Consider the following 27,804-nt stretch of genomic DNA (forward strand, 5'->3'; position numbering starts at 1 on the left):
ACATGCTCATGAAAAAAGGCATTCACTTAGTGAGTTATCTCAGTTTTTCACAGTGGAACAATCCAATACTATTCCCAAACCATATCATTTCTTTTCTCGACCGTGGGGTTTGCATTTCTTATCTGTCTATCTGGAGTCTGATCTTATTTTCAGGCCCCATGTTAAATAGGCATTTGGCTGATTTGTTGAGTTATTTGGATGTGATTATGATGTTTTTTCCTTCTCCCCAATCCATCCCCCAGAGCAGTACTTCTGGCTTTTGTGGTTTTTCCTGCTAAATTTTCTTAAGTTGATAATGTTTAATCACAGGGACTTGTAGATGAGGGGCAGCATATACTTTTAAAGAACAGTGCACTTGTGCTGGGAAAGAATCCTGTTAGAAAGCTTTGATAGATTAATGCCAAAGCATGAAAATTACAAGCAGTCCTGCAGGTAAAATTCTAAGAGAAGAGTATATTCTTTTTAAAAAATAAAAACCGTATGATCTGCCAGCACATTTTAAAGCGAGAGGAATAACTTGATCCATGTTTGTAATTCTGGGAGTGTATTTTTGTGGAAGAATATAAGCAGTACCTTGCTGGAGTAGATCCAGGGCTGTATAGTGCAGGGTTCTTTAATCCCAGAAACCATTGCATGGTTCCCCAGAAATTGTATACTGTGGTCTCCTTTTTGACCATCCCTGACCTAGGGAGTTTCAAAATGATGATACAGCAAGGATGGCAAGAGGGCATGTCAGGGCCCTGCCATCCCCCGCCAGTGGCGGGGGGGGGGGGACACACCTGGCAACCCTACAGCTGTACTGAGGCCATCCCCCCCCTCTGTGCTGACTCTTTGTTCTAAGTGGTGTTTCCAATTCACTCAGTAACGTCTTTCCCCAGTGCTAGGAATGTATGAGGAGTGAGAGGAGAATCTGAGCTCTAGACCCACTCCCTGAGCACAGTCAGAGCCAGGAAATGTCTAAATAGGCCTTACTGCAGTAGTCTTCTATCTGTGGATGGGGAACTCTAAGGGATGTCACAGAACCCTAACTGTTGGGTCATGAGGCCCTACAGAGCTACCATTCTGGCAAAGGTCTGCTGCTGTTAAGCATGTGCAGGAAGCAAGAGCAGGATGCCTAAGTAGGGTTGCCAGGTCCCTCTTCGCCACCAGCAGGAGGTTTTTGGGGCGGAGCTTGATTGCAACATCGAAGTTCGGTTTTTAAGATCTGCCATGCATTTAGCTTGTTGTATGACTTCGGTGGGATATCCCCTGTCGGTGAGATCCATTTGCAAGCTGTTTGCTGCCTGTTCGTAATCCTGTGCGCGGGTCGAATTTCTTTCCAAGTGTATAAACTGGCTAAACGGAATATTATTTTTCAAATGAAAAGGATGATAAGAATCATATCTGAGTCCTGCATTCCTAGCCATTGGCTTTTTATATGGTTTGAACACCAAGGTTCTATTTCTGTCAATGAAAAGTTCAAGATCTAAAAATTGTATACTCTCTACGCTATATGATCCAGTGAAACTGAGATTTTCATCACAAGTGTTAAGCCATTCTTTAAAGTTCAAGAAAGATTCACAAGTCTTAAATAAAAATAGAAGATCGTCAACAAAACGGCGAAACAAAAAAATATCTTCCAAAAAAGGGTTATTGTTCAGAACAAAACGTTTTTCAAAGTCCACCATGTATAGTTTGGCTATCGCTGGGGCGCATGAAGCGCCCATTGCGACTCCTTTCGTTTGCACACAAAAATCAGGGTATCTGAATACGTTGTTTTCTAGCACAATATCTGCAATGTCAAGTAAGAAATGAGTAGGGGGAGAACGGCTAGGTCTAGATGGTCAGCTATAATGGTACGTGCAGCATCTAAGGGCACGTTTGTATACAAGGCTGTCATGTCCAAGGTTGCCAGAATAGCATTTTTAGAAACCTGGAATCCTTCAACTTGTTAATACCAGTGCATCTTTTGCTTAGTACCTGGAGGTTGGCAACCCTACACATAAGACCTCTCTTTGCGGAAATACTGAGAGAAGCAGCAGTGAAAGAAAAATAGGGCTAATGTAGCAGTGTGGCAGCAAATTAAAAAAAGGGGGGAGGTGCCAGGTGACGGTGTCATTGTTTTGTAAAGCCCCTAGATGTTTTGCTGTACAAGCTTCGTCAGGGGATCAGAGTTCCTTTGTGCTGAGCCTCTCCGCAGAGAGAAGCAGCAGCACAGCTAGGCAAGGACATTCAGTATGAAGAGGATTTTTTTTTTAGCACAGATAGATTCAGAGCTCCCCTCACATGCTTGCCACATGGATAGGGTTGCCAACCTCCAGGTGGCAGCTGGAGATCTCCTGCTATTACAACTGATCTCCAGGCGGCAGAGATCAGTTCACCTGGAGAAAGTGGCCGCTTTGGCAATCGTATTCTGTGGCATTGAAGTCCCTCCCCTCTCTAAACCCCGCCCTCCTCAGGCTCCACCCCCAAAATCTCCAGGTATTTCCCAGCTCGGAGCTGGCACCCCCACACGTGTAGCTCCTTTCCTAGTGGGGTCATAACTCTGGCTCCTCCTCTTGTCATGTCACCCTCTCACATCACTTCCTCTCAGGTGCTTGCAGCTTGATGGGTGCCTGGGATTTAAAGGTGGATTTAAAGTCCTAAAGGGCTGAAGACCAGCATTGCCTTATCACCTTTAAGTCTGTGACGTATCATAAATCAGATTTACCAAAATGTTTTCAAACCGAAGATTTAGCTGTTCTTTGTGGCTTAACAGTTTTGCTACGTCTTTCTTCCTCTTTGTTTCAACAATAGTTGGGTCTATATGTTTGAGGACTTGATACATAGCAACCAAAACAAACAAGGCTGGCCTACAAGACTGAGGTGGGACTCCGTACTGGAAGGGATGTAGCTTGGCTCCCAACTTCCTGCAAGTTTTGTTTCTAGAGAGGTAGATGTTCTTCCCCCAAATACCATATATACTACCCCTTTTCTTTGTTATTTGTGAAAAATCTTTGTAACATCTTGAACTCTGATGCCCTGCGGAATATTATTAGATTCATTTGATCAGTTGTGACTAGTATGCTGCTGTCCTGAATATGTGTTTTGTGCGATAACGAGTTGGTGGAATGCAGGCTGTATTAATTCATGAAATGTTTAATATAGTATTGTGCAGCACTGGCAGGTGGGGTTGCCAGGTCCCCCTTCCCAATCAGCGGGAGGTTTTAGGGGGCGGGGCTAAGGCGGCGGCTGGGGTTTGAGTATTAAATCGGCCACAGCGATGCGGCGCTTCTGGAAGTAAAACTAGAAGTGATGTCATCACGTGTTTGTCCTGCATCATGGTTTTTTTTCCCTTTTCTGCATGTCTTTTGCGCCATCTAGTGGTAGCTTCCATCTTTCCCAGCTGTTTCTCTGCCTTTTTAATGAGTACTTTCAAAGTGTTCAGGGAAAACCAGGGGGGAAAAATGTTGAAAAATCGAAGCAACCCCTACAGGGAGCAAAACACCTGTGGGATCTCCCCACCCCGCCGACGTAGTACAGGCACACAACCAATGGAAATAATAAGTGTGTTATTGCTTTAGAATTTGCATTGATCCTCTTTGTACTTTGGTGAATATTATTTATAAATACCCAAAATAACAATCCTAAAATTACTGCTGTTCCAACTGCAGCAGGCATAATGTTTGTATTAAAAATCTGTGCAGCTAATTACTAATCTGTTGAGTTTTTTCCATTCTTAGTCATTACATTAGAGTATTATGCATGCCTGAGAGCTTCTGTCAGCATAATGGAATATTCATGAACTTTTCAGGTCACCATGTTGACTCAATCCAGTGGAAGAAGAGGCTTTGTCAACACTCTGAACCACAGCACCACAAAACTTCTTACCCAGTTTCAAAAGTGTGTGGTAGTTTGTATAGAACTTATTTTATAGGACTGCTGGAAAGTAGGTTGAGTCTCCTCAAATGTACCCCAAGTTGAAGCTGAGTAAGGGGGAAAAGACCATAACCCCTGAGTGGCACAGGAGAAACACAGGGCCTGGCACTTTCTAAAGCACTCCCTGTCCATGGAATAGTGGCAGAACATTGTTGCTCCTGACTAAAGATTTTTAGGAACATCTGTGTTGCATGCAGTTCTATTTCTCTCTCTCTTTCCCCCTTTTCTTAAACCATAAAACTTAAATAAGACCTATCTCTAAAAACACCTCCCTTTGACTCTTCTCTGCTGCTTCTAAAAAACGAACAACAAAATAAGTACAGTGAGGGTCAGAATCCTCTAAGAGGAACTGAACCTTTTGCTCCAAAGTTGCTTGAGAAAACGCAGACCATTTGTTAAAACATGGTATAATCCATTTTAGCCTTACATGGTACATGTAAGGACAATGCAAAAGGATATGTACCAAGGAGTCCACTGACTGAAGAGGGCAGGGACACAGCCAATCTGAAAAAGGGATCCTTAGCATACGACCCAGCAAAACCATTGAAAAAGGGCAATTAAATCTTGAATGCATAAAGATTCTACATAACTTTGGACTAACCAGAAAATCCAGATAGGAAGGGAGTTCTATTTCAATATGAGTTGTTGAGAGGCAACTGGAACTAAGCCATCTATTCATTCAACCAGCCAGTAAAAGTGGGAAACCCTTAAGAGAAACCATAATTGCTATTTGTTTGATTTCGCTAACATGCAGCATAATGTTTAATTTCCCAGATTTACTTTTTAATTTTAAATATTTTCTCTCTTTATATTTTTGTTGACTAAGGATTCTCTCTCTTTACGATTTTGTTGACTAAGGACTTTGTAATCTATTCTGCAGCTTCACCACAAGGTCTGTTCGTAATTATTCTTCCAGCTGCTTCATAGCGGTAATCCACAAAGAACATCTGTTTCAATTTTAGAGTCCAAATCTCAGAAGGATTTAAAATTAGGAGAGCCCCAGAACAGCACTGCATCCAGAACACCAGCATATTTAGAACCTATGCATGAAATAAAGAAAAAACAAATATGGTACTAATGCGAATTCTTTCAGATCAATACGTATATACTTTAATCCCTTTTTTCTCAGAAGTTTAAAATATATGTTACACAAAATAATTCATAGTGTTTTAGTCTTATAGCCCACTCCTGAGTGGGGTGGTGGTGTAGATAGGCGACAGCTGGGAACGGTTCCCAGCCAGTAATAACAGGAATAAAAAGCCTTAAAATCAAATTCCCATTAAACTCCTCCATGGCTCCTATGAGGCTCCGCCCCTCCTTTTAGGATTACTACCTGTGCTCTATTAACTTTTTTCTATAATGCGATGTCAGCTTTGCCCCTGGGAACGCCCCAGGAATGACCCTCTGGATGCCGGTGCCGCCTCTTATGCCGGGACAACCCTGGCAGACAACCCTGCCAGGGAGGCAGCACCGGTGCCCGAGGCCCGCACCATTGCGCCGTTCTTGGGGGTTAGAGTAAGTTGCCACGCGCCAGCGTTGGGGTTGCCAGGTCCCTCTTTGCCACCGGCAGGAGGTTTTTTGGGGTGGAGCCTGAGGAGGGTGGGGTTTGGGGAGGGACTTCAATGTCATAGAGTCCAATTGCCAAAGCGGCCATTTTGTCCAGGTGAACTGATCTCAGATGGAGATCAGTTGTAATAGCAGGAGATCTCCAGGTAGTACCTGGAGATTGGCAACCCTAGCCAGGGCCCATGCCAGTTTGCACAGCGCAAGTGGCTCTGGCCTTCCCTTAGGATTGCATGGGTACTACCAGTGCTATTTATTATTTATTTTTTCTACAATGAGAAGTTATATTTTGTCAGTGCTTAGGAATTCAGTGGGCTTTGATCTCATGCTAGCATCTGTGGTAGCTTCAGGCCTACTTAATGCATAGTAAGTGTTCTGCATGAGCAGAAAAGATTTTGTATATTGCATACTGCGAGGGATAAATGCATATATAACTATAACGCACTGTGACCAATCGGTATGCATTTTTGTTTTCTGCAGCCTTTACTCCCACAAGCTGTGCTCCTGTAGAAAAAGATCACTCCTTCTTTTATTGATTTATTAGGAGGAAATCCAGTGAATTACTTGTCCTCTCTTGCCTAGGATGGGGGAGATTCAGGTTTGAATCGTCACGCTGCCATGTTAGCTCACTTAGGCCAGTAACACACTCACACACATGCTCTCTCTGTCTCTCTCTCTCAGCCTAACCTGAGAGATAACATGGAAGAGGGGCAAATTATGTCGAAAGCTGCTTTGTGTCTTCACTGGAAGAAAAGTAAGGTATAAATAGTTAAATAAATACCATTCCTTGCGATAAGCAACATCCTTCCTCCCCTCGCATAAGTATTTCTGTAATTTATGCAAGCTCCCAGTAAACTTAAACTTTTGGGAAGATGTGATTCTCTTCTGATCAGGTTTCCTGTCATTTGAGAATTTTCGTCCATTGTTAACTGACACTTGTCATGGGGAATCAGTTCTGTACTTATGGAAGTGGAATTAGTTTTCACTAAACACCAGTGTACCTTCCTTGGTGTTCTTTGTCCTGAATCTGCCAAAGTTCTATCTTCTTCCTCCCTGTTTGGGATGCGGAGAACTGATTACAGTGAGGTTTTCTATTCCCTTAGGTCTGCACACTGGTTACATGTGTATGTTGAACCAACACTCGCCGGTCTTCATGGATTCGTGTTAAACTGCCCGGTCTTGGCTCCTAAGTAAATGTACCTGTTACATTCACATTTTACATTTTATATTTCCAGTTTAGATGTACATAGGGTTGCCATCTCCAGGGTGTTAACTGAGACCCCTTGAGTGTGAGGCCTCTATACCGATGGGTTGTTATCACCCCATCGGATACACAACTGTCAGTAGGAAGATGCAGACTTCGAAATGGGCAGGGATGATGCCCTGGTGGCATCTGACTCCTCAGTGGAGGAGACAGAAGTGTGGCTTAATCCCCCCCCCCCCGAGCTCTTCTTCTCGGTCGTGAGACCGGCCTGCTTGCTCATCAGCGTTGTAGGTGTGCACCTGTGTCCTGGAGGCTTTTTGCTTTCTCAACAACCAGCAGTGCATTTTGGGGACTTCCAATGAGGAGTTTCAGATTAAGGTTCAAGGGAAAGTGCTCCCGGATAACATAATTATGAATGTAAACAGTCCAGAGGGGTGGTCTGTTCCCCTTTTTGTGTGGAACCCAGTGCTGTACAATCTGGTTCTAAGGGCATATCAGTAGCTGCTTATCTTAACTGAGTTGGCAACAAGATAAAACAAATTCAGCAATCCATGATTCTTCGTACTTCCATAATGTAATATGGTTGAATACAACTGAGGTTGTCTGGTGGAAGGGGTCTATCAGTTGTAAAAATCCATTTGAACAAGTTTTAGACAAGTTGCCCCCCCAATGAAAAACATTTCCGCAATACTAAGAGGTGCTTTCCCAGTGTTTACAACTACTTGCAGTTAGTGTTCCTGATGGAATGCGTAATAATCACATAGTGCTATATCGATGCAGTCTTAATAATCACATAGTGCTATATCGTTGAGTCACAATTTTTGATGGCAAGCTACACAGAATCAGGGTCCGAAATCCATTTTGTTCAATGATAGAGGCTGTAGCTGTGTCAGTTGAGGGCCAAAAAAATGTACCGGATTAACAGAGGGTAGGAAATTCCTAGAGATGTGGGGATTGGAATCTCGGGAGGGCAGGGTTTGGGGAAAGGAGGGACCTCAGTTGTGTATGAGTTCACCCTCCAAAGCAGCCATTTTCTGCAAGGGAACCAATCCCTGTAGTCTGGAGATCAGTTGTAATTCCAAGAGATCTTCAGGCCCCACCTGAAGTTTGGCAACCATAGGTGTATACCTTAAAAATTTATGAAGGAGCCATATTTGTTAAGTTAAATTGAGTAGATTGCCTCACTGGTAACTTTGTGTACAGTTTAAATATCTGGAATACCTCAAAACTGCTTTGGACGGTTACATGGGAGAAAATCTCCATGACTTCTCCAAGATCATGAAGCTGAGTTGTTACTTGCCAGTAATGGCTGCTGACAGGCAGGTCAGATTTCAATCTTCTTTTTATTTTCCCTCAGGTAAATTTTGTTGCTTGTCAGCTCTTTGCCCTCCTGGCGGCATTTTGGTTTCGCCTGTACTTAAGCCCTAGTCGTGCCAGTTCTGGTGTCCGCCATGCGTTTGCCACCATTTCTGGAATATATTTTGCTGTTTTCTGCTTTGGTTGGTGAGTATTTGTATTCTGAATAATTACGCATTTCATTAAAACTGCTTATGTATTTTATGCTAAGTTTTGAAGGTTTTGTATGTTCCATTCCAAAATAACTTGCATCATACATGCGTGCTTTGGCTGCTTCCACATGGCAAGGATTTTCCATGTTGTTTTAATCACTGCTGTGAATACATAGGCATTTGTATTGGTGCCAGAGCTTCCATGTGGGGAGTTTTCTACACAGTTTCTTCCACTTTGCTTCCAACTTTTCCCTTCCACACATGTTCTTCAGCAACTCTACATTGGCTCTCAGTACATGGTTGTCGTGGCTGGTGTGGTGACTCAATGCCCCTTTTTTGGTCTTTTTGCTTCACGCATGTGCTATAGCACTATAACAGTTCTGTTACAGTTTTAAATGGAAATAATTAAGTGACAATAGCTCATTATAGTGCTATAGCAGTAATCAGATTGAAATAAACCCTCAAAAACACTCTGGTGGCATGGCAGGAAAAAAAATTGTGCCCAGAAAGTACTAACAGCAGGAGATGGCCCTAATGTGGGTGGGACCCATCCAGGGCAGGACATTGCACATCATTCATTACCAGCGCTAATGTGCTTAGACTGTCTTTTTCACAAATATTGGGGTAAAGCAATAGAGTATATTGAGATCAAAAGAAACTTGGAAATGAGATGATCGTAGCAGTACATCTTGGAAGCTCTGTTAAGAAAAAAGTCCTCCATTTCAGAAGCCAAAGTGGAAACGCCTCCATAAGGAAACAACCTTTAGAGCACCTGGTCAAACAGCTAAAATCATTACAGCATTTTTGAAGGCAGTATTTGATCAATAAAGAGTTGATTTAGAGGAATATGCTTCTAGAATTTCATTTCTGTTTTGGAAGCAAACTGGTTGGCTTCATCCTTTTTTCCCAAGTTGCAACACTGTAATCCCAGGGCTGGTGTTTCATGGTTCTGCCCCTCCCTTTCTATGTAAATTGAGTTATTATTATTTTTAAAGTTCTGTTACACCTTCTATCCTGCATTGATACTTGAATGTGATTATTGTTTTGCTTTCTACTTTCAAGGTACTCCATCCATATTTTCACGTTAGTGATGCTGAGCTATGGTATCATGAATATGGCCAGTATTCCCAACATTCATAGGTAAGGTTATGTGGCTGCAGCAATTCATCAGTGTCAAATATCCTTGTCATTTTTCTTGCCTCTTTTCCTCAGATTAATGGTTGCTCATTTTCTGCTTTTCCTGTTGTGTACTTTGGAATGGCCAGAACAATTCTTTTTCGCTAGGAAGCCACAGGAAAAATATAGTTGGTCGAAAGAGTTAGCTGGAAAACTTGGCACATCTAGATATCCTAGACCCTTTCACATGCCAGAGAATTCAGCTGCTTTTCCTTTTCTTCCTTTGTTGAGAGCCAGCGTGGCATAGTGGTTGAGAGCGGCAGACTCTAATCTGGAGAACCAGGTTTGATTCCCCACTCCTCCACATGAGCAATGGACTCTAATCTGGTGAACCGGGTTTTGTTTCCTCACTCCTCCACATGAAGCCAGCTGGGTGACCTTGGGATATTCACAGTTCTCTGTGAACTCTCTCAGCCCCAGCTACCTCACAAGGTGTCTGTTGAGGGGAGGGGAAGGGAAGGCGATTGTAAGCCACTTTGAGACTCCTTAAAGGTAGAGAAAAGTGGACTATAAAAACCAACTCTTATTCTTCATCATGTAGGGTTGGGAGCCAGGGCTTGTTGAGGTTTTTGATTACAAGTTTTGTTAATTATTTTATTTCATGTAATTAAATATGTATGATTCTAGGTACTCTTTTGTAGTAGCTATGGGATACCTCACTCTGTGCCATGCTAGCCGGATATACATATTCCACTACGGTATTCTCACTACAGACTTCTCTGGGTAAGTAGTGATAACACTTATATTAATATATATGTTTTTTCAGTCATAAACAGAAATGTCAGGTAATCTAGTAGCCAGCTCTGATGCTGTTGCCTTTATTGGAAATTGTGACAGGTAGAGCACAGAAGCGTACCCCAGCAACACAAGAGCCAGAGAGCAGTACCCTATACTAGCCAATAGGAGCTGTGTACAGGGAAGGAGTTAAGGTTTGACAGGGGAAGGTTTAGTCAATTAGGTTTTAAGTGTTAAATGTTAGCGGTTAGCGGGAGTGCAAGAGAAGCCTTAGTTTACCAGGAGCATGAATTAAAGATCTGAGGAGATAACAGACTCATTTAGGTCACCTGTCTGGGGGAACTGAGCATCCAAACTGTTACAATATGCCCGGAGGGTTTGCTGGGCTTGGTGGGTAACCTAGTTGCAGCAGACTGCTGTGTTTGTATGTAATAAACCTGCCTGAGACTGGGATTTTCCCTGGGCATGTATTGTATAAAACATCACATCCCACAGCTCCTGGTAAAATATTTTTTTTACCTCAGTTGTGTGTTTCTTTCTAAATAAACTTTGTTCTTATTCATTTTTAAAAGCAAGCTAAAGGTTGAGTATCCCCTATCTGGACATCCAAAATCCAGGCTGACCCAAAATCCGGACCTTTTGAGCCGACATGCAGGCAGATTGCCGCTGAGCTCTCCAAAGTCCGGAGAGGCCGGGTGGCGGGGATCTCGCTTTAGCTTCCCTGCCTCAGTCAAACTCCACGTAGAGTTCAGCTGTGGTGGGGAGGGAAGCTAAACTGAAGTTTAGCATGCCCAGACCTCACTTTAACTTCTGTCCCCACCACAGTCGAACTTCAGATCCTAAATCTGGACAGATCCAAAATCTGGACCACTCCTGGTCCCAGGATGTCTGGATGAGGGATACTCAACCTGTATCTTGTTCCTGTCAGTTCACTGCTTCGTCCCTCCGTTATTAGTCCAGGCTTGGGTGGATTTATTCCCAGATTCTATCTGCTCAATGTTTATTAAATTCCTGCTGGGAACCCTGGTGTAGTGGGGTAGCTGAGAAACTGTGTGACAGGGAAAAAGCCTATGGGATGGTTTCTAACCCCAGGAATTCTATCACAAACTCATTTAAACTTTCAAAACAAATAGTGGTTGCGTGCAGAATTCTGACCCCATGGAGCCACTGTCTGTGCCCATTATGAGTGTGGTGGGAAGCTACGGCCTCTTATCTGTGCATGCTGTGGTCTCAAACAGAAAAGAGCTGGTGTGCTTCATGGAAGATTCAAAACTCCCATCCTGCGTGTGAGGCAAAGTCCTTGTCTTGTTCCCCAACAAACATGAGGACTTTCTAATGTGTAGATGGAGCCTTAAGGAAGGGCTTTGTGAACGAAATAGTGTCTTGAGGGAAATAACTGAGTCTTGAGGGAAATAACTGAGGTCACATCATGAGAAGACAAGACTTGCTGGAACTGAGGCAGAAGGGTGGTCAAGAGACAATGAGGGTGTGTGTGTGTTGTGCCCTCAAGTCTCTTTTGTCTTATGGCGACCCTATGAATTAATGCCCTCCAAAACATTCTATCATTAACAGCCTAGCTCAAGTCTTGCAAACTGACTGCTGTGGCTTTCTTGATTGAGTCAATCCATCTAATGTTGGGTCTTCCTGTTTTCCTATTGCTTTCAACTTTTCCTAGCGTCGTTGTCTTTTCCAGCAAGTCTTGTCTTCATGATGTGACCAAAGTACAATAGCCTCAGTTTGGTCATTTTAGCTTCTAGGGAGAGTTCACTGATTTGTTTTTTTGGTAGACCATGGTATCTTTAAAACTCTCCTCCAACGCCACATTTCAAATGAATCAACTTTTTCCCTGTCAGTTTTCTTTATTGTCCAACTCATATCTAGTAAGGGGGGAATATTATGGTATGAATTATCTTGGTCGCCAGCAACACATCCTTACACTTAAGGAACCTTTGTAAAAAAACATGTAGTGCTTATTATAAGGAGGGGCAACATACTAGAGCAAGGAAGAAAACTGGAATGAAGTCAGCAAGGAAAATGTCTAAAGAAAGTGAAACAAAGAGCTGTGGATTGTGAAAGCACTAAAATGTGGTGAAGATAAGGGTTGAAAAAAGGGAAATTCCACCCCCAAACGATCTTCCACATCCTCCCTTCTTTCTCGCTATTTCTGCCACCTTTTTCTCTCTACCCAATCCTACTGCTGTGCTGCTTCCTTTTTTCACCTAACCCACCCCTTTCCCAAATGTTTATAGGGGTTGCTAGAAATGGCAGCTGAGATTTTGCAGCACTGTATCTTCCTTTTTTCTTGAAGTTTTTGTGTGTGTATGTGTGTTTTTTAAACCCTTCACCCTTTCTTCCCTTTTCATTTTTTTCCCTACAACCTCAGGGGTTCCTCAGAGTGGCAGACAAATGCCTTCCATCTCTGGGTGGCACTCCTTTGCAGATTTTTTTTTTTGATCCACAGGGTATCACATTATATATCTGCTGCTTATATGGAAGGCTTGCCACTTTTGGGAGCTCTTCAGATTTCATAGTGTTGGAAGAGTTCTGTAGAAGTGAAAAATGCAAACAGACTTAAATAAGCAACGCTCTGATTTTTTGTCCAAATGGGAATTCTCCTATTTTCATCACAGGAGCTTTGTGCATGCACATTTGTATATGTATACATAGCATACAATTTAAAAAACGGTGCAGTGGGAAAAAGTATTATATTATAACATTATACTGCCCCTATACATTTCACCTACGCTTCTTCAGGGGTGTCTGTAAGAATATAAATTACAAAAAAAAGAGAGAGAAAATATGCCATTAAAGACAGAAGAAAAATGGTATTTGTCAAGTGCATGAATGTATCCAGAGCCACAAATCCATGAGAATGTTACAGATATTATACAGGTACAATACATTGCTGGAAACATGGATCTTAAAGCAGAATTTTTCATGGCACTCCAAAACTTCCACAAGTTAGACAAATATATGAAATTAACCTGTATGATTGTGTGAAGCAGTTCCCACAGCAACAGAATTTCAAAGAGAAGTGTGCTAGTCTGACTCAGTTTTTATCTCATGAGTGATAACAATCCAAGGCTATTGTTTAACCCATGCTCAGTCTCAGGTTCAGCTCTTCCACTTTTTTCAAAAACACTTCATCCTTGTGACATTCAGATTTCAAAATAGCCCAGACTGTAAAGTCTGTTGAACCATAGTTATGTTCTAGAAAGTGATGATCTAAAGGGCATCTGTTTTTTAAGATGGATATTACTTCTGCTTTCTGTAATATGAACTCTAAGTTTCCTCAGGGTTTTGCCAACATACAAGTTCTCACAAGGACACTTAATAATATACACTACCCCTTCAGAGTTATGTGCGGTAAAATGAACAATTTCCACAAGAGTGTCAGGCCTGTCTCAGTTGCTTTCGTTTCCTGGCGTTTTCTCACTGAGCAGACTCAAGAACTCAAGGACTGTTATGCATACCTAAATACCTTTGAAGCTGTGTGAACCACATCGCTGTTTGTGTTCTGTAATCTCATGCGTTTTTTTCATGCTTTTATATTACCAAGTTCAATCCAGCAAAAGCCATTGCTGTCACCTTTTCCTTTATGCTCTGTTAACCTATTTTGACCAGTAAAAACCAGCTTCTTTGGACCTGACTGTCTCTGATGTGGTTTTTGGTTCAAATTTGGGCAAGGGCTGACATTGAGACAGGCCTGACAAAGAGAAAAAAATGTCCTGTAGGTAGGCTGGATCCCAACAGAATTCTCTGTGAATTTATGGGTCGTTGTGTATTACTATGTACCAGCTGATCTTTTGAATTAAATGTTCATTTGAATGAGATTATTGCTTACTTGTCACGCATAGGAATATCATACAACGTATTCCAATTTCTGTATATGCTCTTTTTGAGACTGACCCTTATAGGATTAAAAGTTAGGTTGGATGTGAGTATCCCAAGGTCAGGTTTTTTTCTTTGTAACCAGCCTCTCCTGGTGCAAGTAGTGGCCTTGGAATAAGCAGATTGTAACATCTGATGTAGGTAACCATAACATTCCATAGCAAGAAGATACCATCAATAAAGTGCCGCCATGTAATTAATATTATCAATAGAATGTACAAAAATGTTCTTCAAAATGCCCCATATACAAGATGACTACCTCTTCAGAACAGACAAGATTATGAATCTGAAGCCCTTACACAGCTGAATAACGTGTTGTATTATGCTGTGGAAAGCAGGACCTGTTAGTGGCATTTCACAGCTGGCTTGATATACAGGAACATCAGGGTTGAATTGCATTCTAATGATGGAGTTTGGAAGACATAGTATGTAAAAATGAAGCCAGGAGTAGATGAGGATCTGGCTGGATTCCCTCAGCCTGCCCGTATCTCCTTCTGTCAAAGTCTGCCCTGGGCCTTCACCAAAGTCTGAAGGAAACTGACAGGAAGGAGTAGAGAAACATGTGGCTGATGGAAGATGTGCTGGAGTGGTTGCGGGGGGAGCCAACCAGAATAGGATGGAGGGAAGCAAGCCAGGGGACTCACAGTGGGTGGGCAAACTCAGGCAAGGGGGGCTGCACAGGAAAGGCAAGATATATGTGCGCGAAGCCAGAGGCAGCAGTGAAGAGGCACAAATAGGATTTTCCCTTTCTCACAGGCTCCCTCTTGTAGCAGTTAATTATACAGTATAATTTTTCTTGATCGGGTTGTTTAGAGGTTAAAATATTAGCTAACTTTTATCTGTTTTTGCATTTAAAACCCCAGCAATTGTACTAGTAGTGCTTTCTTTAATTGTATGTCTTGTTCTTTTATGCTGAGAGGATTATGTTGGTAAGTAGTTCTTTGTGCATTTTTAATGTTTTATAATTTCTGTCATGTTTGATTTCAAATAATAAAAGCTGATGGTTCTGAGGGACAGTAATTGATGTCGGAACAAATCTAACAAAATGGAGACTCCATAATCGATCTTCAACATCCTGGTTCTTTATCCTGCCTCCTTTTTTTCTCTTTTTTTGAAAAAAACAGGCATGCTGTGCCTCCATTTTGTTCCAGATTGTAGGTTGGGTGGGGGAAATACAACTCACCAAACTAGTTGCCATCTCAGGACATTATTGTTGGTGCTTGGTTGTTATCATTGTTGATAGTTTGGGGGTGTTACTGGGTAGCTTTTTCAAAATATTTCACATATTCATATTGCTACCATCCTCACCAAAATCATCTAATGAAGATAATTGCATGAAAAACTGAAGCTAAGGGTCAGTGAACATAGTCGAGCTGCACTTCTTTGCTGTAAAATCCAGCACTGGAAGTATATGGATAGCTTCTGCTACCATTTATTTCTGCAGATTACCATTTGGCAGCCCTATCAGTTGTATGAGTGTGTGTTCTGTGGCAAAACTAACTGAGTTGTAATGAATTTGTCACAAAATTTACCTCGATCTTCAGGCTGTGAGTCTGAACACAAACATATCTTGATTTCCAAAGGACATCCAGACCCTGGCAAACCTCCAAGAGAAGGGATTGAAACAGCCATTAAAAATGCCTTGCTATGAGCCCTTAACATGGTTATTACATTTTACTGTTAAAAGGGCCCAGGTTTAGTCCCCGGCATCTCCAGTTAAAGGGACTAAGCTAGTAGGTGATGTGAAAGACCTCTGCCTGAGACCCTGGAGAGCCGCTGCCGGTCGGAGTAGACAATTCTGACTTTGATGGAACAAGGGTCTGATTCAGTATAAGGCAGCTTCATGTGTTCACAGTGGCGCACAGGGGTGGATCTGGTGGTGGTTTCCACTGGTGGAAGGGATTTCTCGCTTCTCCTGTCCCACTCCAGCTGGAAATGCTCATCAAGATGCTGTTCCTGTGAGCCAGGGGGACTCCAGGATTAGGAGTGGAAAGATGGAATTCTGCAGCAGAAGGGGAATCTTTAGCAGAAATCCTTTGCATGATCTAATCCATAGAAGAGGAGCTTGTCCAAGCTGTTTGGGGAAAACCCAGAATATTCAGCTATGTGTGAAAGATTATTTAACTTAGCATTATCCCTGGTTCCCAGCCATTCAGTATGGCTTAAAAATATGGCATTTAAATGTTAAAGTAATTGCAAGTGGGGGAACTGCACTGGCTTGCAGGGAAACCCCTTCCCCATACTGCCTTTTTACCTTTTTTCTTTCCCATTTGCTCTTGCATCTTTCATGGGCTCCTGCTTCCCCCCCCACACACACACATCTTGCAGCTTCTGCATCCTGTCTGCATCTTCTTCCTCTCCCAGCTCCCTCATCCTCTGTCCCATCCCCCAGCATTCTCTTCCCCATCCCTCTCATAGCTCCCGAGTTCTTTTTGCCTTGATCCTCTCTTCATTTGCCCTTATAGCCCACACATCTTCTCCCAAACTCTGTTCCCTGTTGCCTCTTTGGAAAGAAAAACACCATGCGGACACCATTTTTGGTTGATACAGCATCTCTAAATATCTCCCTAATATTAAATATATGATATTTTACATTTGATTTTTTTTAACCCTCTCCCCCTTTTTAGCTTTCTGATTTTTCTGCAAATTTTGTAGTTTTTTTGATCTTCAGTATGGGACCACTTGGTGGTGAAGCATAATTGTTGTGGTTAGTGAGTCAGGCTTGCACCTGGAAGGGACAGGTTGAAGTTCCTAGCTGGATATGAAGCTCCTTGGGAGATTGTAGATCACACTAATAGTGACTTATCCAACTCAAACACTTGGTTTGTCTTCCTCTAAGCATCTTGGAACAAGGGTGATATATAACTGTGAAACATTGAATCAATTGGAATATATTGAAAATGATTTTATGGCATGTAAAATTTGAGACCTTTTCCTCGTTCCGTATTTTAGGCCACTGATGATTGTAACACAGAAGATCACTACTCTTGCCTTCCAGGTGCATGATGGTAAGGAAGGTGACATTTTTGTTGTCGATCCTGTTGTCTTCTTTAAAGTTCTTCAAATGGATTCTGGTATCTTTAGGCAAAGTAACTGTTTGTGCTTCATTGGCCAACATCTGAAATCACCCTGTTACATTAAGGTTTATCTACTCCTCTCTTTCAGTTCAAAAAAAGTACACTAAGCTGAAGTTCATAGAGGTCTCTAACACTTTTTCTCTACTGTATTAGAAAAGTGTTGAGACGTAGTAACCAGTTCTCCTAACTGTGGTCTAGTGCAAAGCTTCGTAAACTGTGGGTTGCGAACCCATATAGAGTCGCGTAACTGAACATGGGGGTTGCGAAAAATTTGGCAACAGTAAAACAATTGTTTCAAAATAAATTTCTTTATGATTTATTATCAGTAAATGTTTGATTTGTATACCTATTTTATATACCTATGTACCCGGGGTCGCGTAAATATTTCTTGGGCGAAAAGGGGTCGCGAGTGGAAAAAGTTTGAGAAGCTCTGGTCTAGTGTATAGTGTATGTTGGAAGTCCTCAATCTCCTTGAGCCTGTGGGTACTTCGGGAATTTAGAGAACAGGGAGTGGGCATCACCACAAAATGGCTGCGGGGGGAGGCCGGGCCAATGCAAAAAGGCCTTCGGAGCATACTGAGGATAATTACAAACTGTTGGCAGGTTACAAATCAAACCTCCTCCTATGATGGTGGTAGCGTTTTTTGAATGAGTACTTCATGCAGACACAACAGTGATTCCTCATAGGTTCTTCTGAAATACCTCCTGATATAGTGAGGTGGACCTGGCAACCCTAAGTTTGTCAAGGATGCAGACATTTCTAGCAGATGGCCAGCCCCTCACAGGACTATATTAAAGTCTTTCAGCTCAGAGTATCCTGGAGTTATAGTTCTGTGAGGGGCTGGGCGTCAGACTTAAATTGATTTTACAGAAACCCACTTTGAACCCATAGCCGCACAATTGAAAGTCTTGTCAGTCACCCTATGCAAAATCCATTCTAGCTCTGCAAAATCAAAGTGGTATCAGCCTGACTGTAGATAAGGAGGCTAATACGCTAAGATGAGAAGAATGAGATCCTTTAAAATGTCTGTCAGTTTCCGCTCTTTGACTGGAAAGAATAAGTGAACATGAGAAAGTAAAATGGTGGCGAGGAAAAGCAGAAATAAACAGAAGATGACCTCTCCAAGGAGGCTACTGTCTCAGATTAAAAAATAGACCCCTCATCTTTAAACAGTAAAAAGCAACTGTGGCTAGACCTCGAATGCGTCAGGGATTTGGCACTGAGGGAAAGGGGTCTGGTTTTTTCCTCTTGCCCTATTTCCCCCATAGAAATTAACGCTGTTATGGTATGAGCTCTGGAGAGCTACATATTAAAGTAACTGTGAGGATATCTGGTCCCAGTTTTCCCAAGTAATGTGTAGTTGGGGCTCCCCAGTGGTTACTGCGAAGTCATAAAGTTTAGTGAAAAAATGATTTAATTACTTCATAGCCTACCTTTCTCCTTAATGGGGACCCAAAGTGGCTTATATTGTTCTCTTTTCTCCATTTTGTTCTCACAACAGCCCTGTGAGGTGGGTTAGGCTGAGTATGTATGATTCAGGTTACTCAACAAGCTTGAATGGCAGAGTCAGGATTCAAACCTGGGTCTCCCAGAACCTAGTCCAGTCTCTAACCACTGTGTCACACTGGCTTTCTGATGATTAAAAAAATGATGAAAGAAGGCAAGGTAATGGAGCAGGGGAAAACGTGGATCTTGTAGCAGTGAAGGGTACTGCAGTAATTAGTGTACTTAATATACGGGCATAATTGCATTTGGTTGTGTTTTCATTGTCCAGTATGAATCTCGTATCTTTTTTTTTATCTAGGAATAGGCCGGAAAGCAGAAGACTTATCAAGTGAGCAAAATCAACTTGCTGTAAAGTAAGGAAGTAATTCTCCTAATATTTAATTTTTCCTAAGAAATTCTGTGAATTATGTCTGTTGCATGGAATTCATATTTTAAATTTTGGGATGCGCTAATTTTGTGTTCCCTATTACTGGGCGCTTTGCTTCTGTCGGTTGAAATAGATACACTAAAGAAAATCTCTTTAAAAAAAAATGTTTTCATTACATGCAAATGTTTAAAAACGGTTAAAAAGGTCGGATCTTCCTTTGTTCAAATACTTTGCCCAGACCTATGCTGGAACCCAAGCTCCTCTGCCAAGGGGGCAGTAGGATGTTTTGGGATATGTTTTCTCTAAGTGGGGATATGTTTTCTCTAAGCTTTCCTTATGGTTTTGTATTCTTTTCCTTAGTTCTCTACCCATTAGTCATGACATCTATTTTCCATGTATGTGCTCTAGTTTAATCTTTAGTAATAAGATTTCTTTCCTATTTAAGAAAGCACACTGTGATTCAAACCCTACTCACACTCCTAGACCATACATGCGAAGAACACATGTACCGGGGTGGGGTGGGGGCAAAAGTGATTGAAAAGCTCTTCCCTTTGTACTTGCACAGAGACAGCCTTACTACGGTTCCCCAAGGCACTGGTTACATGATAGGCTGGGTTTTTGTAACTTGGGGCTGTGGCATGAAGAGAAACATGCATTTATGGGCAGGCAGTCATGAACACTGACCCAGAGTGGGTTTGTGATAGCTACTAATCCTGCAAAAGTGTGTGTGCACAAGTGCTTCTGTCATGGACCTTCTTGCCTTAGGTTGTTGTCTTCCTTTCTCTATGTGAAAGATGATTCTTGAGACTCATCCTTCTCCAAATTTATTATTAGGAGAGGTTTTGAGACTCTTTTTTTTTTTTACCTTAGCCTCAGGCACCCTTTGCATCTCAGATCTATAAGGATGTTAGGGCAGCTGGGGGGGGGCGGGGAATCATAGAGTTGGAAGGGACCACCAGGGTCATCTAGTCCAACCCCTGCCCAATGCAGGAATTTCACAACTGCCTCCTCCCCTCCCCACACACAGTGACCCCTACTCCATGCCCAGAAGATGGCCAAGATGCCCTCCCTCTCAGAAACTGCCTCTCATGATTCAAAGATTCAAAGGCAACTGCCTTCTGCACTGTATAATGTCCAGTCCCCCACTAGTACAGAGCTCCGAGCTCAACATGTGTGCTCCACCTTAGCTCTTGGAATCCCTCTCCCAGTACGTCTCCCTCCTTATTTAAAATATCTCACAATTCCTAGCAACCGCTGTGCCTTTTAGCTTAGCCAACGGAATGTGTTGCCTACAGCTGAACAGAAGGGGCGATTCATGAACCTCCCATTTTCTGACAGTTTCTGCCCTTGTGCCTCTGGCATGATTGAGACCATTGATCATGTTTTGTTACCTTGCAGTCAATGGTCTTTGCTATGAAAACTTTGGATTTTTTCCTATTTTGAATAAATACCCTCTTGCTACTGAACCCCAGGCAGTTCCTTTTCTGTTGGCCGACTGTAGTCCTGCAGCAACACTAGCTGTGGCCAAATTTTTGTCTGCCATGATATCTGTGAGACACTCTTCCACTGCACATTAATCTGACAAGTCGGTATCTCATATTTTTAACGGTACTTTATTACTGATATAATCATTCTTATTTGTTGTTTTGCAAATGTTTTCATGTGATTTGTGTTTGATTGTATTGCATTTTGGCTCAAGGAGCTTTGGTCAAAGGAGCTATTGTTGATAAAGGAAAATATTTGGTCCTTGAACACTTCGGAAATTTTTCTCCTTAAATTGTTGTTGTTGTTTTTGTTTGTAATGCCCTTTGACAGAATAAGGCCTTCTTTGCTGGAGTATTTGAGCTATCAGCTCAACTTTTTGAGTATCCTAGCAGGGCCCTGCAGCAATTACAAGGATTACGTAGCTTTCATTGAAGGGAAACATGTGCAGATGAAGCTTTTGGAAGTCAGCTGGAAGCCAAATGGGCATGATAAACTTCCTGAACCTTCTCCAATGGTAAGCTAAAAAATGCAGAGCACTTACTTCAGATGCTCTTATATCCTCTCCCATCCTGTTGGCTCAGGGCAGCTTCCGATATTTGAATAATCCCAACCCTGACTGTTTCTCTTTACTCTCCTTTAACTTTCGGGACCCAAAACTTACATAGCGACAGGTACAGAACCGTATAAGATTGCATTATTAACTGGACTTCAGTTGACTTTGAAGGTGTAACTCTGTTTGGGATTGCACCATTAATCAAGTTCATTGACTACTGTTACTGGTGATATCAAGGCTATTGTATGTATTATATTATTTCATTTTTCTTTAATTGTGCAACACGGTTTTACTGCATTGTTCATTGGATGTACTTTACTTGCCTTTTTGCCTTTTTCTTAAGGCAGATTACTCAGTTATGAGTCTCACAGGCAAAGGTGGACAACAAAGGTTGTAAATAAAATAATAAGCTACGTTAAAGCAAATTGTTCAAAAGACTGTATTGTTTACCGTACCACCAAGTCCTCTTTACAGAATAGCTAAGGCAGGCAGTGGGAGTGCTGCATTCACTACCAAATTAGAAACAGGTCTTTTATTTGGGGGAAACATTTTGGCTTTTGGCTTTTTCTCAAGAGTGATTACTTTTAAATGTACTTTGCAGGGAGCCATTCGGCACAAGCTCTGCATCGTGTTCGTATCGCTGCTTTTGTTCCTGACATTTACCAAGAACTTTCCAGTTGCTTACATTGTTGATAACCAGTTCATCGATAAGACTTCTTTTTTGTCAAGACTCGGCTACTTGTATGTTGTTATGCAGGCTTCCAAGCCAAAATACTACTTTGCGTGGACACTCGGTAAGGCTGACACAACAGTTTCTTTTGTGTAGCGATCAGTAGAAACCTTAATATCTTAATGCATACATAAAAACTCATGGAACTAGCCTTTTGGTACGTTGCAGCATTTACTGCTGAGGGTATGAATGACAGGTCAGGCACTATAATGTCTCTGATCAGAGCAAGGTTGGGGGAGCAGAAGGGGCCACCACAACTCTTAGCTTGTCTGTGTGCATTTGAAATCAATGAACCTTTAGTACTTAACTGTGCGGACCCCAGTCCGTTGAATTAATGTTATTTGGGAGCACTTACTTTCTCTAGACAGTGCAGTGTTTGTGTTTTTGTGTAGCGCCATGCCAAGTGCAGGTCATAAAACTGGAAGTGATAATCCAGACCATCGTGAAGGACCAGCTATCTACTTCTTCACTCTGCAGTCAAAATTAAATATGCACACCTGACCAGAGTGTGCTTTAATAAGGGGGAAATGCATCACAGGAGTCTTTCAGTAGAGCACAGCACATGGGTATTTGTATGGGAGAATATCCACAGTCGAAGTTTATTAGAGGTCTTTCATACAGAGAGGGTCAGCTTGAGTCAGCTTCCAACCTGATGTATCCAGAATAGGGTTTCAGGATTCAGCCTCTCCCATCCCCCTCTGCCATTTCATACAGGAGGCAAGGGAAGGTAGATTTCAGGGAGCTACGTCTGCCTTGCTCAGAGCCAGCATTATAGCAGTGGGGATGGACTCTGGATGTGCCAGGCCCAGGTATTTCTGAATGGAGTTCAGCTAACTTTTAAGAAGTACATATATGCCTGAGAGAAACTATAGTTTTCAACCTATAGTTTCATTACTACTATTGGTTGTTAGCAGAAGTTGGAAAGTAATTTTTATTTATTTACTTCATGTATACCTTGCCTTTATCCCTCGTGGGAACCCAAAACAGCCTACGTCAGGGGTGTCAAACATAAGGCCCAAGGGCCTGATCCGGCCCCTTGAGAGCTCTTATCCAGCCTGCGAGCCAGCCAATGCAGCCCCCCCCCCAATTCTCCATCTGGGCTGGTGAGGAACCCCCCGCCCGACCAAGTGACATTTATGTCATATCCGGCCCTCGTAACAATTCAGTTTGATACTCCTGGCCTACGTTTTTCTCCACTTTAAACAGTACACTACACTGGCAAGCAGTTGCTTAAACTGGGACCAAAACACTTTATGAAGAATATAGAATTGGGTATATGGAAAAACTGAGTCATAGGCAACGTTCTGATTTGAAAGACATTGTAATTTGTGTGTGTGTGGGGGGGGGACCATGTAAAGCAGTAGGCAGGGCCTTCCAGTGTTCTTCCCACTGATGTCCAAAATATCATTCCCTCTTCCCTTTCTCAACAACTTCTATCTAATGACGTGGAGCATTCTGTTGATCAAATAATACTGTTGCTAAGAAATTCTTGCTTGTGCAGAAGGATAGACAATTCTTGCTTGTGCAAAAGGAATGTCAAAATCCAGAAAAGAAACTCTGAAAATCCCTTCTGCCCTGGAAATGGCAGAAAGTGCTCTACTGACACAGGCTCCACAGTGCCTTGGCTATGTGGATCTTTAATATATTGGTAGCAGAACTGTTGAGTGTGAGTCTTCAGAACTAGAAACTCTATAACAAAATTCCATCTTTGGATCTGTTGCTGTATCTAATCAATAGATGAATCGTTTAGAAAAAATACTACTTTTGGAACGTCAAACTCAAATTTAGCTACTCCGATATCCCAGAGTGATTAGGCTACATTTCTAAATGAAATGCCTAAATGAAACGCTTAGGGCTGTTTAGCTTGGAAAGAAGGCGGCTGTGGGGAGACATGATAGAGGTCTATAAAATTATTCATGGTTTGGAGAGAGTGGACAGGCAGAGGTTTTTCTCCCTCTCCCATAATACTAGAACATGGGATCATCTGCTAAAGCTGGAGGGTGAGAGATTCAAAACAGATAAAAGGAAGTATTTTTTCACACAACGCATAGTTAAATTGTGGAACTCCCTGCCCCAGGATGTGGTGATGGCTGCCAGCTTGGAGGGCTTTAAGAGGGGTGTGGACATATTCATGGAGGAGAGGGGTATTCATGGCTATTAGTTAGAATGGATACTAGTCATGCTGCATACCTATTCTCTCTAGTATCAGAGGAGCATGCCTATTATTTTGGGTGCGGTGGAACACAGGCAGGATGGTGCTGCTGCAATCGTCTTGTTTGTGGCTTCCTAGAGGCACCTGGTTGGCCACTGTGTGAACAGACTGTTGGACTTGATGGGCCTTGGTCTGATCCAGCAGGGCCTTTCTTATGTTCTTATGTTCTTACGCCTCTGTGTTTCTTCTCAAGCACTAATTTTGTTAAATTTACCATTAACATTGATGTTACATTTCTGTAGTACTCGTCTTGAAATCCTGCTAGATTTAACCTGCACTGTATAGATTAGGACCTCGATCCAAAGAATTGCACCATTTGTTCCACATGGTGCTGAGGGCTTTTAACTTGTGTTTCTCAAACAGCAATTCTCCATATTATATAATAAAATTTGTTTGGAAACCAAGAGAAGTTTCCAAAGCAGTGTTTGATGTGGTTCCATTGGGGAGAGTCAGAGGTCCCACTGGGCACAACCCCAAACCCTTGGCCATCTGTCAGTAGTGCTTTGGATCTCAGATGGATATGTTGTGGTTTCTAATTTTGTTGTTTTTGATATTACAGCTGATGTGATCAACAATGCAGCTGGTTTTGGGTTCAGTGGTGTTGATGAAAGAGGCTGTTTCCACTGGGACTTATTGTCTAATCTAAATATCTGGAATATTGAGGTAAGTCAAAATAACATATTATGGAAAGGGAGATAGATCATGGGCATTACTTCCTGTAAGGGGGAAAAAACGTGTTAAACAGGCATGACAGAAACATTGTGCACAATTTTCAAAGACAGATCCCACAAGTAAGGATTTTTAAACATCAGTTCAAGCCCAATTAACCTTTGCTTAATTTTGAAGAACAGAAGACATTGATAATTCAAATCAGGATATTTTATTGAACATTCAATACATTAATGTATTGAAAAGTAACAATATGCCTATCTACCTCAAATAAGGTCATATATTCCCACCAGGATTAAAAATGCTCTAACTTTGGAAATATGAATGATAAAAATAAAGAAATCAAACCATTGTTTAAGCAGGAGATTTCTCCAACTACATATTCTTCCTGGACATTTTCATATGCAAACCCCAAGTACTTTTAGTTCTAAAATGAATACTAAATGTTAGCCAAGTGTGATTTCTTAAGAGTGCATTGCTGATCTTGGAGTTGTAGGGTACTGAGAAAACATGGTCACCAGCCATATATAACTCTATAACTACAACACAGAGTTCAGAAGCAATATAATGTAAAACTGGATAGGAGTTGACATTGTGTGCAAGGTAATAATGCATGGGATTTTTTTTTTCTTCTAGACGGCAACAAGTTTTAAAATGTATGTAGAAAACTGGAATATACAGACCACTGCCTGGCTTAAACGGTAAGAGTAATGTAGTCTGGTGCTCTTAGACTTTGGTAATCCTCCCTTTACTATACTACACACTCATAAATATGATATCCGTTTAACATTTGTCACTGGGAGTTACACATTAAAAATTTATTTGCTTGCCTAACAATGCATTCCTAAGCAGAGTTTACAACCCTCTTAGCCCATTAACGTCAGTGGGCTTTGATGGGTTTAACTCTGTTTAGGATTACACTATACAATCTCTCAGTCCTGAAGAAATATCAGAGCAATTTACAAAACTATTAAACATAAAATGATATAAAAGACGTGCAACTATTTAAATCACAAATCACAATATAATTTGCATAAAGATTTAAATTTATTTAAAAGCCAGCATGCAAGTTAGGAGCAGCAGCAAAATAATTTGTAGAAATATGGAGAACAAGATGGAAGCAGAGAACCACAGATTTTTTAATGGCAAAGCAAGCCCCCCCGCCCCCATCTTTTAGTAATTTATACATCTAATAATAAATAAATATTTTTGCAATCAGTGGAAAAAGTGGGATACAAGTCTTTTGGGAAATCCTGTAATGTTACATTGCATTCTCTAAGCTTAGTGCTGTATATAGGTAAAATGTTTTGTTGGCACATAGTCATCGGAGTAGGGAAACCCAGGTTCGAACCCCCACTCTGCGATGGAAACTTGCTGAGTGACCTTGAGCCAGTCACACACTCTCAGTCCTGACCCTGGCAAGTGTTTGGATGGGAGACTCCAAGAAATACCACTGTCATGGGTCAACCAGGGTTGTGACGCGGGGGCAGGCAATGGCAAACCACCTCTGAACGTCTCTTGCCTTGAAAACCCTACAGGGTTGGCATAAGTCAGCTGTGACTTGATGGCCAAAAAAAAAGTCCATCAGGAAGCTACGAAGTACACACCATTCTCATTTCCTGAAGAACTGGTTCACTAGGAAGTCTTGTAAACCTTGTTATTTTTTTGAGACTGGTTATGACCACATTGCTTAGACACATCTTTTATTTTGCTACCATCTTCATGTTACCTAAGTTGTTTTAAAAAACAGTTCAAATAATTTTGATTACATCTTTATATTATATGGTAAGGCTTCAGTCAGGACCTCGTACTGAACCAACTTGTGCACGAACCTGACTTGCATCCAAGCTTACACATAACACCTCAGATGGATTGAGGAATGTTGTGGTGGCAGTTTTATCTATTTTCCTTGATTTAAGCTTACAGTTATTCTACTCTGTGTGTGTGTGTTTTTCCTTCCCAGCGTGTGCTACGATAGAGCTCCTTTGTACCCTACAGCTTTAACGTTTCTTCTCTCAGCTGTTTGGCACGGTGTTTACCCTGGATATTATTTTACATTTATCACTGGAATCTTCATGACACTAGCGGCGAGAGCGGTGTGTATCTTATTTTCTCTTTCGGTGTGGCTCAGATATAATTAGTGACACCTGTTAAGTCATCTAGCACTTGGTTGTAGCATAAATTTTACTGGTTTCCTTAGGATTTAAGACACACTGGGATGGATCTAGCAAGCTTTTTCACTCACTCGGTCAATTCCTCTCCTTATTACAGTTCCCATCCCTCATGGCTTTTTTCCCCGCCCACCAGAACCATTTTGATGGTCAAAGGGAACCCCCTCTTCCCTATTTTATCAACAGAAAATGTTTTTTCCAGATTGTACAAAGTAGCCTCTATTTAAAATCTCGCAGTTGCCAGGATATGCCCACCATGCTCTCATGCATGAAGGCTTCTTTATGCGTGTCAATGAATGGCATGCAAAGATACATGAACCCAGAACTGCCCTTTCCAATAAAATGGACAGAGAATCTCTGCTGAGTGAGAGATCTCCAAGTGTGTATCAGAGCCTTACCTAGGATTGGCAGCTACCTGGAGGAAAAAAATGTAGTGTCACTTTAATAGAGGCATAATGGTATGTTGCTTACCCGATGATGTTAATTATTTCTATGCTATGCAGCCGCCTATTTCCACACATTAAGCTGCTATTTAGGGGGCAGGCCTAGTCTTATCCCCTGAGACAAACTGTTCCTGGGTGAAACTTTATATAGTTTATCATTTGTGAGCCTGAAATGGTCTGAGGTAGTGACTTGACGGCACTTAACACACACAACACACATGAAATTTAGCTTTTTGGAAATTTTGTAGCCCCACCTCCCCAAATTTGCCATCTAGTACTTATTCCCACATATAAATGTTTGAAATGGGCAGATAGTGTCTACAGAACTTTCCAAAACAGAAAAAGAGGATTTGAGTGATCTTGGATTGTGATGGCTCAGATAGTTCCACTCCCCTTGCCTCTTGGTCACCCCTGCCCTGTCAGAGTCCGTATCCTCTCTTGTTTTCTACCACTCAGTCTCTTGATAAAATGTTCCAAGTTCTATGAAAAATGACTTGTGAAATGTTCTGTGAGAAAATGATTTGCTGGAATGAGTGGCTACATAGTCTTAATATCCACACCTTGGACTCGTGTTAGGTCAAGGCCACAGGATACTCTTCAACTAATTAGAGTAGAG

General features: G+C 41.8%; 1 protein-coding gene across 1 annotated transcript in view; it reads left to right on the forward strand.

The window, feature by feature from the left end:
* Positions 1-27,804, forward strand: part of MBOAT1 (membrane bound O-acyltransferase domain containing 1) — a 42,772-nt gene that overhangs the window by 11,218 nt on the left and 3,750 nt on the right. Inside the window, exons 2-11 of the mRNA XM_056854486.1 lie at positions 8,022-8,167; positions 9,235-9,312; positions 9,976-10,071; positions 16,927-16,982; positions 18,857-18,911; positions 20,741-20,924; positions 21,565-21,757; positions 24,465-24,568; positions 25,211-25,275; positions 26,538-26,670. Coding sequence (XP_056710464.1) covers positions 8,022-8,167; positions 9,235-9,312; positions 9,976-10,071; positions 16,927-16,982; positions 18,857-18,911; positions 20,741-20,924; positions 21,565-21,757; positions 24,465-24,568; positions 25,211-25,275; positions 26,538-26,670 — 1,110 coding nt within the window. The remainder of the gene's footprint in view (positions 1-8,021; positions 8,168-9,234; positions 9,313-9,975; positions 10,072-16,926; positions 16,983-18,856; positions 18,912-20,740; positions 20,925-21,564; positions 21,758-24,464; positions 24,569-25,210; positions 25,276-26,537; positions 26,671-27,804) is intronic.

Source organism: Euleptes europaea, chromosome 8 (assembly GCF_029931775.1).
Source record: "Euleptes europaea isolate rEulEur1 chromosome 8, rEulEur1.hap1, whole genome shotgun sequence".
Lineage (NCBI taxonomy): Eukaryota > Metazoa > Chordata > Lepidosauria > Squamata > Sphaerodactylidae > Euleptes > Euleptes europaea.